Genomic DNA, 14628 nt, shown 5'->3' with positions numbered 1-14628 from the left:
ACTAGGAACAGAGAGCTAATTCTGATCCAAAAGGCTTGGCAGCTGCGGAGCTGCCACAGTCAGTGATGTACCCACTCTGACGGCTAAGAGCCTCAGGACCATTTCATCTCCCCACAATCCTTCTCCCAGCAATACCAACCACTAATAACATGAGCAAGGGAGAAATGGAAGAGGCTATGACCATTTACAAAGAAAGAGAAATGTTAACTTTCAAAAAGGTCAACAGAGTGATGGGGGTCTAGTTGGGATTCTCTCCAACCTCAATCACATAAAACAAAACCCAGAGAAATAAAACACCAGGGAGCCCAGCTCTCGACGTCTCTTCTGAGCCTCTTCAGAACTGTCACAAAGAAAGTGGTGTTTCAAACAGTAGGGGAGCAGTGTACCAACCAAACACTGTGGAATATCATTCAATTTCCAGAATACATGGGCAGTTGCCAAGTCTCCCTGCACCCTTCTACCAAGCAGCTGAACCCCACACTAGTGGGCACTGGGCATGCTCAGTAAAGTTCAGGCATTAGCTAGGCTACACTGTTACCCAACTGAGCACTTATTGTTGAGTGATTGTAGCTGACTAGTGTGCAGCCGTCAGAAATGATTTCCTGTGAATATAATTTATCAAAGGGAACGAACGCAGAGGAGCAGGGAGGGACTGAGATCCTTTAGTTTAAAAAAATTGACCAATGGGAGAAAGAATGTTTCAAAAGTTTTTTTGCTGATGATTATGAAGCTTGTTCACATGCTCTATGGTGTGTCCCTGTGAGGCATGGTTGCATTAGCAACAACATTCATCCATAGACATATTCATCTCTCTATTAACCAGTGGTGTAAACTACTTAAGTAAAAATACTTTAAAGTACTACTTGAGTAGTTTTTTGGGGTATCTGTACTTTACTTTACTATTTATATTTTGATTACTTTTACTTTTACTCCACTACATTCCTAAAGAAAGGAAAATGGTCCAATTCACACACTTATCAAGAGAACATCCCTGGACATCCCTACTGCCTCTGTTCTGGCGGACTCACTAAACACACATGCTTCATTTGTAAATTATGTCTGAGTGTTGGAGTTTGCCCTTGACTCAGTAAATAAATAAAAACTAGAAAATCTGGTTTGCCTAATATAAGGAATTTGAAATTATTTATAATTTACTCTTGATACTTAAGTATATTTAAAACTAAATACTTTTAGGCTTTTACTCAAGTAGTATTTTACTGAGTGACTTTCACTTTTACTTGAGTCATTTTCTATTATGGTATCTTTAATTTTACTCAAGTATGACAATTGAGTACTTTTTCTACCACTGCTCTTAACTAGCTATTGTCTGCTATGTCCTATAATGATGATTACGTATGTGCATCTGAGCATTTGCAGACCAAATACAACTTCATAAAAAATAATCTAAAGATGATGTAACCTTGCATAAGTCACATATGGGTTAATTGGGCAATTAAAATGCTCAAATAGTTTGTGCAAACTGCTGTATGTTTAATCATATCCAATTAGGAAGTAGGTCGCTCGCTGAAACATCGCCTAGAGTCATTACAGTACTGTACATAGGGTTTTAAGTTCTTTAAAGAGGCAATCTGCGATTGATACATCAATTTTGGGACTTTTATATGAAAACACATGAGAGAAAAAATAAGAAACCTGCACACTGCTCTTGCTAATATCACTGCTCTTCATTAAGCTTTACGTATTGGCCTCAAGGCCTTCTTCAGAGCTTTTTCATTAAAAAAATAAGAAAATAAAAACATGTTTTCACTTTGTCATTATGGGGTATTGTGTGTAGATGGGTGAGAAAAATATTTTGAATTCAGGCTGTAATAAGTCAAAGGGTATGAATACTTTCTGAAGGCACTATAGTGCACTTCTTTTGACCAGAGTCCTAGGCCATCTTCAAGACTAGTGCACTATATAGGGAATAGGATGCCATTTCAGACCTATGTCTGTGTTAGTTTAGCTGTTTAGCCCACATGTATTGAAATTAGGCTCTGAACCCGTAATGTGATGCAAAGCTCTCAGATCCCCCAGCCAGCCAGCCAGCCAGCCAGCCAGCCAGCCAGCCAGCCAGCCAGCCAGCCAGCCAGCCAGCCAGCCAGCCAGACACCGGGGCCGGGGGGATGAAGTGAACATAAAAGGACCACTACAAGAGTGGTCAAACCATTAAAATAGAGGTTATGGCTCTTATTTACAGCATCTGCGAGAGGTTAGAGCTCAGAATAGGACACTAGTGGCTGGATTAGCCTCAGCAGGGGAGTCCTCAAGCCGACTTCCCCAAGAACTCACATACACATGTATGTACACGCATGTACTCACGTACGCATGCACGCACACTCATATGCACTCAAACACACACTTGCACACACACACACACACACACATGCGCACACATGCACGCATGCACGTACCCGTGCGCACACACACACACACACACACACACACACACACACACACACACACACACTGGCCTATGACCACTGCATCTCCCTACATAGAGCACAGTCAGACAAGCATTACTTTACTATAGAATCTTGCAGAATACCAGTAAATAAAGAAACAAATTGTGCATCCCAATGCACAGAGCAGCATATGAAAAACATTAATGCTGCTTAGCTTGTACCGTACACTAGTACTGACCTGAATAGATGTACCGTATATTCATTGTATTCATTCATTGCCCTCAGCAGTAGCCGTGCTTTTCAGCTACAATGAATGTTCTTCCTCAACCGCATCGGCCTTTCCAGAGGGCATGGACGGATGTACGACTCGGACTCTGAATCTTGAACATTAAGGGACACTAACTGCAGCGGGCGGCAGCATGAGAAAATCCAGCCTCTCGCCCTCATCACATAACCAGAGCCACAGCCACAAAGGTTGGGTAGGCTCATTGATTCCTTAGGGACTCCAGTGCTGTGTTTGTCAGTTCACTTCTTCATTAGAGAATTACCCAAGGACCATTATTCATCCAAACGGCTGTGTAACCGCCTATGATAATGCCACTGTCCTCACATCTCATCTCATCCTCCCTCTTTAATCTCACACCACAGCCCTGAAAGCTATAAAAGAGAGAAGCATCGCTCAGTCAAATGACCTGAAAACATCATATGCCAACGTTGAGTAGTACATTCAGAAAGTATTCACACCCCTTGACTTTTTCCACATTTTGTTGTGTTACAGCCTGAATTTAAAATGCATCCTGTTTGCAATAAGGCACTAAAGTAAAACTGCAAGAAATGTGACAAAGAAATTAACTTTATGTCCTAAATACAAAGCGTTATGTTTGGGGCAAATCCAACACAACTCACCACTGAGTACCACTCTCCATACTGTATATTCAAACATAGTAGTGGCTGCATCATGTTATGGGTATGCTTGTAATCGTTAAGGACTGGGGAGTTTTTCAGGATAAAAAAGAAACAGAATGGAGCTAAGTACAACCAAAATCCTAGAGGAAAACCTGGTTCAGTCTGCTTTCCACCAGACACTGGGAGATGAATTCACCTTTCAGCAGGACAATATCCTAAAACACAAGGTAAAATTTACACTGGAGTTGCTTACCAAGATGACAGTGAATGTTGCTGAGTTGGCCAAGTTACAGATTTGACTTAAATCTGCTTGGAAATCTATGGCAAGACCTGAAAATGGTTGTCTAGCAATGATCAACAACCAATTTGACAGAGCTTGAAGAATTCTAAAAAGAATAATGGGCAAATGTTGCACAATCCATGTGTGGAAAGCTCTTAGATACTTACTCAGAAAGACTCACAGCTGTAATCACTGCCAAAGGTGATTCTAACATGTATTGACCCAGGGGGTTAAATACTCATCTAATCAAGATATACAGTATTAGGGGTTTCTTGTTATATATATATATATATATATATATATATATATATATATATTTTTTTTTTTAAATATTTTTTTAAAATTATTATTATTATTATTTTTCTTTACAAATGTTAGACTTTTTCTTCCACTTTGACATAAGAGTATTTTGTGTAGATCGTTGACAAAAAATTACAATAAAATCCATTTTAATCCCAAAAAGTCAAGGGGTGTGAATACTTTTTGAAGGCACTGTATATTTATCTTTCTATCTATTTGTCAGTGTTGGTAATGTATTTTCTGACATTTTCTCTATGTGTGTATTCCCATCTCAGCGCTCTCAGTGCTTTGAAGGAGAAAAGAGCGGTTTGCATAACACTTCACATGAGTTACATATCTGGGGTCCAAATGGACTGATTCACAGTGATGAGCTTCATCCTCTCAGGAACAAACGACTGGCTGATCAAAGAATCTGCTGATTTACAACAGAAACGGCCAAGTCAACAAGCTCTCTCTATCTCTCTCACACAGCACTGGGATAGCAGACTGGCATGTCTATAGCATGCATTCTAGAGTAGTGAAGTGTGGAGAGTAGTCAACTCCCTAAGCTGGCCTTTCAACAGCCTTCCTAAAAGACTAAAATGGTAGCTTTTAACTTTAAACGCCACTCATTTTGTAAGAGAGCATGCTATTGTAGTCATTTTCTCAAGGTCTCCCTCATGTCATCTCTAAAAATCATACGGCAAAACATTCCAGGTTGGCAGGGGAGCTGAGGCTGAGGCTGAGTCCCCTCAGTAATGTGAAATATGGCGAGTCACTGGATTGAAACTAACTCATAGGGTTGCAGACAGCTCGTCATTCAGGGCTTTGTTCAAGAGCAGCCAGGTGAAGTTATCTGTCGGCTCCATAGCTGGGAACATTTGCACCAGAATACGGAATGCCGTTCTTGAAGCAATCAAACAATCCCCTCCCCAAATAAAATAGTTATAAATGATGTATTCTAAATGCATGGTTGGGCATTGTAATTAAAGACCATGGGAATGGGGTAGACATTTTTAACTGAGATGTTGTTGACTACTGTCTTGGGCCCAAATTATATTTCCTGTGACTTAAGGCTTGTATAATAGAGTGAACACAACAGACACGTCAAAACTGTAAGCAAACACCGCTGCCTCCCACCACAGAGGAATGACACAGAGGGAAAGGAAATATATTATTGATGACTCATGCAATCACTCAAATAAACAGACAGACAGGGGCCTTTCAGATTGGAAGACACACACAGTCATTCAATGTGCATGACTTCATTCTTCAGCAAAAGGTGACATCAGATGTTAAAAAACACAATATAGTGCTATTGTCGATGAGACACAATTATGTAAAATCATCCAAAAACATTATCGAAAACATTTATGATTATTTTGGTTCAGCTTCACAATAAAGAAAAACTATACAATCTGACAGACCTTTACAATGTGACAGATGTAACAAAGATGACCGATCCGTTCCAATACCAATGAGTAACATCATAGAAATATGTTACAATCTGTAATTAACCATATGTTAACTTGGCCACAATATCAGATGACAACTGGTTGTGCAGAATTGATAGACAAGACTGAAGAGCAGCTAACGGTATAAACATTGTACAAGGGAACACGGTTGAAGTGTGATAGTCCATGTAATTGCCCTCGCTCAATGTTCTAGTTTAGTTTAGCCATTCAAGTGTGGACCGTGTATTAAACAAACACATTCATGAGCAACTTGCTTCTCTGCTTCCTTTGTTGCTTTAATCCATCCACAGTCCTCCTGTCTAAACACTATTGGATAGACACTATCAATAAGCTCCATAGACTAAGCTTTTAAAAGCACGACAAAGTGCAAAGGGTTAAATGCTGTACATGTGTGACAGATGTCAAATGAATGTATGGATATCAAATGTGTTTACCTCCACAATGTGAACACTGTCTCTGTGCCACAGCTTTGGTAAGAATGCACACACACTGCCAGTTATGGTTCCTGTGTTTATTTATGAGACATACTTTGCTATCATGCATACCATACTAGACAGTACCATCATACAGTATACTTTGCATGATAAAACAAGACAGCACTTACACTACAACTACTTAACATACAGGGCATTCGGAAAGTATTCAGACCCCTTCACTTTTTCCAAAATTTGTTGCGTTACAGCCTTATTCTAAAACGAATTAAATAAATCTACACACAATACCCCATAATGACAAAGTGAAAACAGATTTAGACATTTTTGCAAATGCTGATTTGTATTTTTAATGGATTATCAGATAAAATTGAGTTAATCATGAACATATAGTTAACATTCTTTGTGGCTAACTGAATTGGGCCGTTTGTTTTTGTCTTCAAACACAGTGAAAAGAGCCAGGGTTGAACAGAGTTTAAACTAAACATGAGTGTTTTTGCAAGATAAGGATTGATTGATTGTAGTACTCTGAACTTAATGAAAGTTGAGTTTAGCCGCTCTCAGAGACAAAGGAAGTGGGCGGAGCAATAAAAGAGCGGGAAAACTGAAGAGGACTATATAAGATGGAGGGAGACCTTAAGGATGTGTGCCGCTCTGCAGACGGGTATCGGCTTTGTTGAAAACTTTAATAAAGTCATTTCTTGATGCAACAAAAACTCTGTAAGACCTTATTTGTAATAAAGTATAGTGGTTATTTTCCACAACAATGCATGAAAAAACTAAAACAGAAAAACATTATTTACATAAGTATTCAAACCCTTTGATATGAGACTCGAAATTGAGCTAAGGTGCATCCTGTTTCCACTGATCATCCTTGAGATGTTTCTACAACTTGATTGGAGTCCACCTGTGGTAAATTAAATTTATTGGACATGATTTGGAAAGGCACACACCTGTCTATATAAGAACACAGCGGCCTCCATAATTCTTAAATGGAAGAAGTTTGGAAACACCAAGACTCTTCCTAGAGCTGGCCGCCCGGCCAAACTGAGCAATCGGGGGAGAAGAGCCTTGGTTAGGGAGGTGACCAAGAACCCGATGGTCACTCTGACAGAGCTCCAGAGTTCTTCTGTGGAGATGGGAGAACCTTCCAGAAGGACAACCATCTCTGCAGCACTCCACCAATCAGGCCTTTATTGTAGAGTGGCCAGACCGAAGCCACTCCTCAGTAAAAGGCACATGACATCCTGCTTGGAGTTTGCCAAAAGGCAACTAAAGGACTCTGGTCTGATGAAACAAAGATTGAACTATTTGGCCTGAATGGCAAGCATCATGTCTTGAGGAAACCAGGCACCGCTCATCACCTGGCCAATACCATCCCTACGGTGAAGCATGGTGGTGGCAGCATCATGCAGTGGGGATGTTTTTCAGCGGCAGGGTCTCGGAGACTAGTCAGGATCGAGGGAAAGATGAACGGAGCAAAGTACAGAAAGATCCTTGATGAAAACCTGCTCCAGAGTGCTCAGGACCTCAGACTTGGGCGAAAGTTCAAGTTTCAACAGGAACAACCCTAAGCACATAGCCACAACCTGGATTGGACCCAATCGAACATCTCTGGAAAGACCTGAAATAGCTGTGCAACGACACTCCCTATCCAACCTGACAGAGCTTGAGAGGATCTGCAGAGAAGAATGGGAGAAACTCCCCAAATACAGGTGTGCCAAGCGTGTAGCGTCATACCCAAGAAGACTCGAGGCTGTAATCGCTGCCAAAGGTTCTTCAACAAAATACTGATTAAAGGGTCTGAATACTTATGTAAATGTGATATTTCAGTTTTTTATTTTTTATAAATTTGCAAACATTTCTAAAAACCTGTTTTTGCTTTGTCATTATAGGGTATTGTGTGTAAAAAGTAAAGCGGTCTGAATACTTTTCGAATGCACTGTACCCACGCATCACTGTATTGTTGGGGATAAGACTGCAACAGGAGGGGGGGCTTAAAAATCGCAGGTTGGCATTTATTGGGATGACTCATGTGCTGGAGGCAGCTCTGCAGGCTAGTCACTTTTTATTTATTTTATTTTTATTTCACCTTTATTTAACCAGGTAAGCCAGTTGAGAACAGGTTCTCATTTACAACTGCGACCTGGCCAAGATAAAGCAAAGTAGTGCAATAAAAACAACACAGAGTTACATATGGGGTAAAAAAACATAAAGTCAGAAATACAACAGAAAATATATATATACAGTGTGTGCAAATGTAGCAAGTTATGGAGGTAAGGCAATAAATAGGCTATAGTGCAGAATAATTACAATAGTATTAACACTGGAATGCTAGATGTGCAAGAGATTATGTGCAAATAGAGATACTGGGGTGCAAAAGAGCAAAATAAATAACAATATAGGGATGAGGTAGTTGGGTGGGCTAATTTCAGATGGGCTGTGTACAGGTGCAGTGATCGGTAAGGTGCTCTGACAACTGATGCTTAAAGTTATTGAGGGAGATAAGAGTCTCCAGCTTCAGAGATTTTTGCAATTCGTTCCAGTCATTGGCAGCAGAGAACTGGAAGGAATGGCGGCCAAAGGAGGTGTTGGCTTTGGGAATGACCAGTGAGATATACCTGCTGGAGCGCAGACTACGGGTGGGTGCTGCTATGGTGACCAATGAGCTAAGATAAGGCGGGGATTTGCCTAGCAGTGATTTATAGATGACCTGGAGCCAGTGGGTTTGACGACGGACATGTAGTGAGGACCAGCCAACAAGAGCGTACAGGTCACAGTGGTGGGTAGTGTATGGGGCTTTGGAGACAAAACGGATGGCACTGTGATAGACTACATCCAATTTGCTGAGTAGAGTGTTGGAGGCTATTTTGTAAATGACATCGCCGAAGTCAAGGATCGGTAGGATAGTCAGTTTTATGAGGGCATGTTTGGCAGCATGAGTGAAGGAGGCTTTGTTGCGAAATAGGAAGCCGATTCTAGATTTAACTTTGGATTGGAGATTCTTTATGTGAGTCTGGAAGTTGAGTTTACAGTCTAACCAGACACCTAGATATTTGTAGTTGTCCACATACTCTAGGTCAGACCCGTCGAGAGTGGTGATTCTAGTCGGGTGGGCGGGTGCTAGCAGCGTTCGATTGAAAAGCATGCATTTAGTTTTACTAGTGTTTAAGAGCAGTTGAAGGCTACTGAAGGATTGTTGTATGGCATTGAAGCTCGTTTGGAGGTTTGTTAACACAGTGTCCAATGAAGGGCCAGATGTATACAAAATGGTGTCGTCTGCGTAGAGGTGGATCTGAGATCTAGCTGGCACAGATCTAGCTGGCACAGCCACAAAGCCGTAAAATCTGATTTTACACCTAACCCTAACTTTAACCCTAACATTAACAACACTGCTAACCTTATGCCTTAACCTTCAATTAAGACACATTTTTAAGATAGGCTAGCAGCTGGCCCATCTAGTGGAAATCGCTCAGCTCTGCCTCCAGGACAAGATTCATCCCAATAAACGTCAACCTGCCCAAAAAAATTGCCCATAAAACATATCATGTGGTAATCGGTATGGATTACCAGTCAGTGAATCCCATATTGTCTATAATAGCCTATGTGGGCCATGGATGTCGGTCAGTCACACTACACGATATATCATATATGTACTTAAATGAGTATTACTTGAGAAAGATTGCATAAAGGGAGAATGATCACATACTGCAAAAGTGACATTCTAAGTTCCTGGATTCTGCCCTCAATTACTGCACAAGTCACAGTAAATCTTGGGATGATGAAGCACATTTAGAAAATGATGAGAGAAAAATGATGATGAATGATGTAAAACGAAGGAGAAAATGGATGATCGTTGGACAATGGATTCATACTGTCGCTATCCTACTCACACAATCAGCAAGTACCCATAGCCTATCCAAAAAGCTTCTAACTGCTGTCAGAAAAACCCTCAAAGCTTAATTCACTAAAGAGTAACAAATGCCACATTGTCACATCTTTACCATCAATTACTAGATAAGCCTGAAAAGTAAACTTGAGAAACTTGAAGCCAAATAGATACATAAGCCTAATCTATACTGTGCATTTGTGAGAAGGAAATATAATATGTTGGACATGGACCACTGGTGCAACCTTTACCTGAGCTCAATTGGAAGTAAAGTTAATAACAAAACTATTAATCTCTCAGTGAAGTAGCTACTTTAAGTAGTTGGGAATCAGAAGACAATTCAATGGAAAACATAATTTAACTATTCTAATGCTCTTTCATTGGTAAGGAGATGTGCCTGGCATTTGTGTAGTAGACATGAAAGACAGATTCAGTGAATGAGAGATAGAAATATGTAAATAAATGCTGGATTACTTTGTCATTCTTTGCTCGGCTTGATTTTGATTCCAGACAAGGAATTCAGGGTCGTACCTATCAGGAGACAGGCAGAAAGAAAAAAAGGTAGGTGGGTGTCTCGCACAAAGGAGCTTGACAAGAATAAAATAATATTCATTTGACTGTCTTTCTTTCTTAACACTTATCATATTACACACTTACACTGGATTCAGAACATGCATTAGGTGATTTTATTGTGGTCGATGGGGGTCCATTAAGGAGGGGGTCTTACAAAAACCAAGAAATGTGAGGATCAATAGCAGAGGTGCATAAAGATGGCGGCCCCATGCACTTACCACAAATTCCTTGTATTGCTAAATTCGCCGTATTATATTAATCTCTGTTACTCTTTTTTTGGTATGGTCATTGGCAGAGCATACATGACCCCAATGTTAGCTTTAAGCCGCCGGCAATTAGAAAAACTAAAAAGTAGATTGTGCTGATTTATTGGCACATTAAACCATGTTGCACGCCGTAGTTTAAAAACTCAGTGGCTAATGCTAAAACAATGATGTCATATCTTAATTTTGCCATCTTTATGCACGTTCGCCATTGTCTATCAGCTAGCTCAATTAAGGATTGTTCAGTCATCAGAACCATTATCATGGTTTGTGGAGAGACACGTTCTAGCAATCGTATTATTGTCTTACTTACATTTGGATAGATGTTTTAAGAATATGCTTTCCTATGGTTTACGATTCTCTGCTAAATAGTGACATTGATTATACCCTGCAAACAACCATTGACCATTCGGAAAGTTGTAGCCCTTTCCTGCAGTCAAATGACAATAGGGGGTTTAAAGGGTGTGTGGATGCGTGTGTGTGTGTGTGTGTGTGTATGTGTGTGTTTGTGTGTGTCTCAGTCACCAGATCTCAACCCAGTTGAACACTTATGGGAGATTCTGGAGCAGCGCCTGAGACAGCGTTTTCCACCACCATCAACAATACACCAAATTATGGAATTTGTCATTGAAGAATGGTGTCACATACCTCCAATAGAGTTCCAGTCACTTGTAGAATCTATGCCAAGGCGCATTGAAGCTGTTCTGGCGGTTCGTGGTGGCCCAATGCCCTATTAAGACCCTATATTGGTGTTACCTTCATTTTGGCAGTTACCTGTACATAGTCAATCAAATATAACATCCATAATTGTGGTTGAGTATTTGTTGAGTAAAACATTGTTTCGCTTGTTGATTTTGAACATTATTCATTAAAACACTTAATCAATTTATATTATTTCATTGCTTCGTTAATGCACAATATCGGCCTAGTTTTTCCACAATTAATTGAAATGAAGATAGATTGGGGACCTGTTTTGGTGAGACCCACTCTTTAACAATAATGAATATGAAGTAACCAAATAAAAGGGAAGAATTTCTCATTTTGAGATTACTGTTATTGACTGTGCATGTTGTGAAGTTGGTTGCAGCCAGCAATGCATAATCACAAGTAAATCCACTGAAAGAGTGTGCAAATGCCAAATGTAATGCCAGAGCTAAGGAAAACAATTTAAATAAACAGACAGTACAGGGATGGTGAATGAAGAAAACGGAACAGGATAAATCAAAGTCATGAAATTGTAGAGAATGCAAACACAGATTCCTGTATTCCTGTTTTCTCTGATAACTCTTTAATTAGTGTGTATTCCTAGTGATTAAACATAGTGTTGTTGTTACTGACATTGACAGTAATGCTGTTGGTTTTTATATTTGCTCTAAAGGAATAAACTCCTTGATCAGACCCAAACAAAAGCAACTCTGATAGTACAGCAATACAGCCATACAGCTTATGAATCAAAGCCACTCCCAGTGACACATTTTATGACACAAACACACACACACACACACACACACACACACACACACACACACACACACACACACACAGACACACACATACAAACATACACACACACACACACACACACACACACACACACAAACACAAACATTTCAACGACACAAGGTGAAGGGAGAAGGTAAGGTTTAACACAAGCTTCATGTGCCCTCCAAATAACAGTGGTGGTGTCATTCAAGGCATAGTGGTACTGACAGGACTTCAAATCAAACAGCGGAGATATTGGGAGGCAGTGGTGTGATGTGGACGTGTGCTGAAGGAGAAGAGAGGTGTGTTTTAAATAGCAGTGCTATAGCGGCACTTACCTGGGATCCTTCTGTATACTGTCGACAGATGGTGAGCGGGCCAGTGCGGCCTCTGGTGGCAGGGCGGGGCCAGACTTGCTGTAGGGAGACTCGGTAGACGGGCAGAACTGGAGAGTGCGGTACGGGTTGGCGTAGTCCGCAGCCGAGGCAGTGGCAAAGCTGCTTCTCTGGTACGGCAAAGTGCCTGAGGCATTCTGGCTGCCTGTACGCTGCAAGGGGATGGAGTCAACACCGGGGGAAGATGGGGCTATGGCAGGAGGGAAGTAGGGACAGAGCAGAAAGTTCAGGACCTGTTCACAAAACTGGTTTACTGGGTCTAGGCAGAGGAATGAGTAAGACCACACAGTGAGAAGAGAAACAGAACAAGAGGGCGAAAGCAAAGTCAAAAATGATCATTTAATTGAATTAATTTCAATACTTCCCAGCAGCATCTACTAAGAAACTATAATATAGACAGAAAACCAGAAAAATAAAAGTGTCCGGAAAAAAAAGCAAACTTTCAGGACAGTTATCTTATATGAATTATGACGAATGAATGCACCAAATGTCACTGTGTCAAATTAAAGTTAGTGCCTGTCAAATTAACCCAGAATTGACAAAATGGCCATGACAAGAAGTGGGCATTCTGTAGATAGATGATTATTCACTCTAATAGGACACAACAGATTGATCTCTCTCAGAATATTGAAAAGGCTTTGGCCAGCAGTTCACTGTGAAATGTATTTTTTACAAAATTGTGTTAGTTATGTATTTGATGTTGATGCAACGTTTTTGGACAACCAAATGAGCAAAAAACAACATTAAACCAGTAGATGCAACATTTTGCCCAGACGGTTGCCCGAAGGGGGTGAAAGATTAGGTCGAGCATCAGCAGAAGGATACAGTACTGTACAGAAGGCTGTGAGGATATGAGCCAACAGCCTTCATCCACAATCTGTACCATCTCAACCCATGCTCAATGAAACACCAGTAAGAAACACAGTATTCCCTCAGGTCTTTCATCATTTAGTAGCCTGCAGTCTTTACAAACAGGAAGCAAGATTGTAATTCCAATTCCCTAGCCTTTAGGAAACTATAAAGCTTTTCAGATCGTATAGTAGGATTTCATCATATGCAGTGACGTGAGGCGGAATTTCTGTGGAGGGGATACACATGCTCATTAAATAAACTATTAGGCTAAATACTGTGGAAAGCATTTGATCATGGTGTCTGCCTCAGACTCAGTTTTCAATGCTTGAGTTTAAATTCTGCGAGAATAATTTAGATTTATTCCTGTCTAATATCTAATTATCTAATGATATGTGATTGTGATTGCTATCAAGATACTAATCGGATTTGCATAACTGAACTGAAAAATTTAGATAAACGATCTGATGGCGTGACAAAAATGCAAATGTTGTTTTTGATCATTAGCGTTATTTGCAGGACAACCACCATTTAAAGGCCCACCTAAGTTCCACCTGAATGATAAGCTAAATGTTGAAATACCTGCTTCCTTACCTTTTGGGTTTGTTGTGTTTGCTTAATTCCCATCTAATTCTGATGTTATACAATGTATTGTTGCTTTGAGTAAATTCTCCCTATCAAGGATTAATCAAGTGCTGACACAGAACTTCAAAGAACCAATAAAATATAAGTATCTACTGAGAATGCATTTGGCTCTTGAACCGCTCATTGAATGATAACCCTCTCAAACCAACAGTGGAATATTAACATTTAGTTGGTCAAAAGAAGTGGGTGAGTCCGACAAAAGCCTAGTAAAATATAAGGGGATGCCCAGTGCAGCAGGGCAGGGGCTCTGGACCGTCTGACTCACCCTGGTTCTGATTGAGACTCCTAAGAGAAGGCTTCTGGTAGACCCTGTCCTCGTAGATGGGGTCAATGTGGTGCTCAGGAGACTGGAGAGGTCGCAGCTCTGAGCCCAGGTGACTGTGCTGGCTGCTATAGGAGCCCCTGGATCCTGAACACCACAACAAAAACACAGGAAACATCATTACATGGTTCCAAACCACAGGAGGCTAGCGGCACCTTAATTGGGGAGGACAGGCTCATAGTAATGGCTGGAACAGAATAAATTGAATGGTATATAACACATGGTTTCCATGTGTTTAATACCATTCCATTCACTCCATTTTAGCCATTATTATGAGCCGTCCTCCCCGCAGCAGCCTCCTGTGTTCCAAACATGGTTAATAACATCTAGTATTATCAAGTCCATTAACTACAGCATTTAGAGTAATTTGAGAAAACATATATATCACAACTGAGCAAGAGGACAAATACATTAGAGTGTCTAGTTTGAGAAAC

The 14628-nt window shown here is 40.5% G+C and overlaps 1 protein-coding gene across 1 annotated transcript in view; it reads right to left on the bottom strand.

Annotated features, from left to right (window-relative positions):
* LOC311146246 (catenin delta-2-like) overlaps nucleotides 1-14628 on the bottom strand; it is a gene marked incomplete at its 5' end in the record, with an annotated part of 103684 nt that overhangs the window by 38911 nt on the left and 50145 nt on the right. The window contains 3 exons of the mRNA XM_084182747.1: nucleotides 10140-10196; nucleotides 12322-12637; nucleotides 14138-14281. Of these exons, the coding sequence (XP_084038873.1) occupies nucleotides 10140-10196; nucleotides 12322-12637; nucleotides 14138-14281 (517 nt within the window). The remainder of the gene's footprint in view (nucleotides 1-10139; nucleotides 10197-12321; nucleotides 12638-14137; nucleotides 14282-14628) is intronic.

Source organism: Coregonus lavaretus (genome assembly GCF_964263955.1).
Source record: "Coregonus lavaretus genome assembly, chromosome: 19".
Taxonomy (NCBI): Eukaryota; Metazoa; Chordata; class Actinopteri; order Salmoniformes; family Salmonidae; genus Coregonus; species Coregonus lavaretus.
The sequence above is the reverse complement of the archived record's forward strand: the minus strand, read 5'-3'. Positions and strand labels throughout refer to the sequence as shown.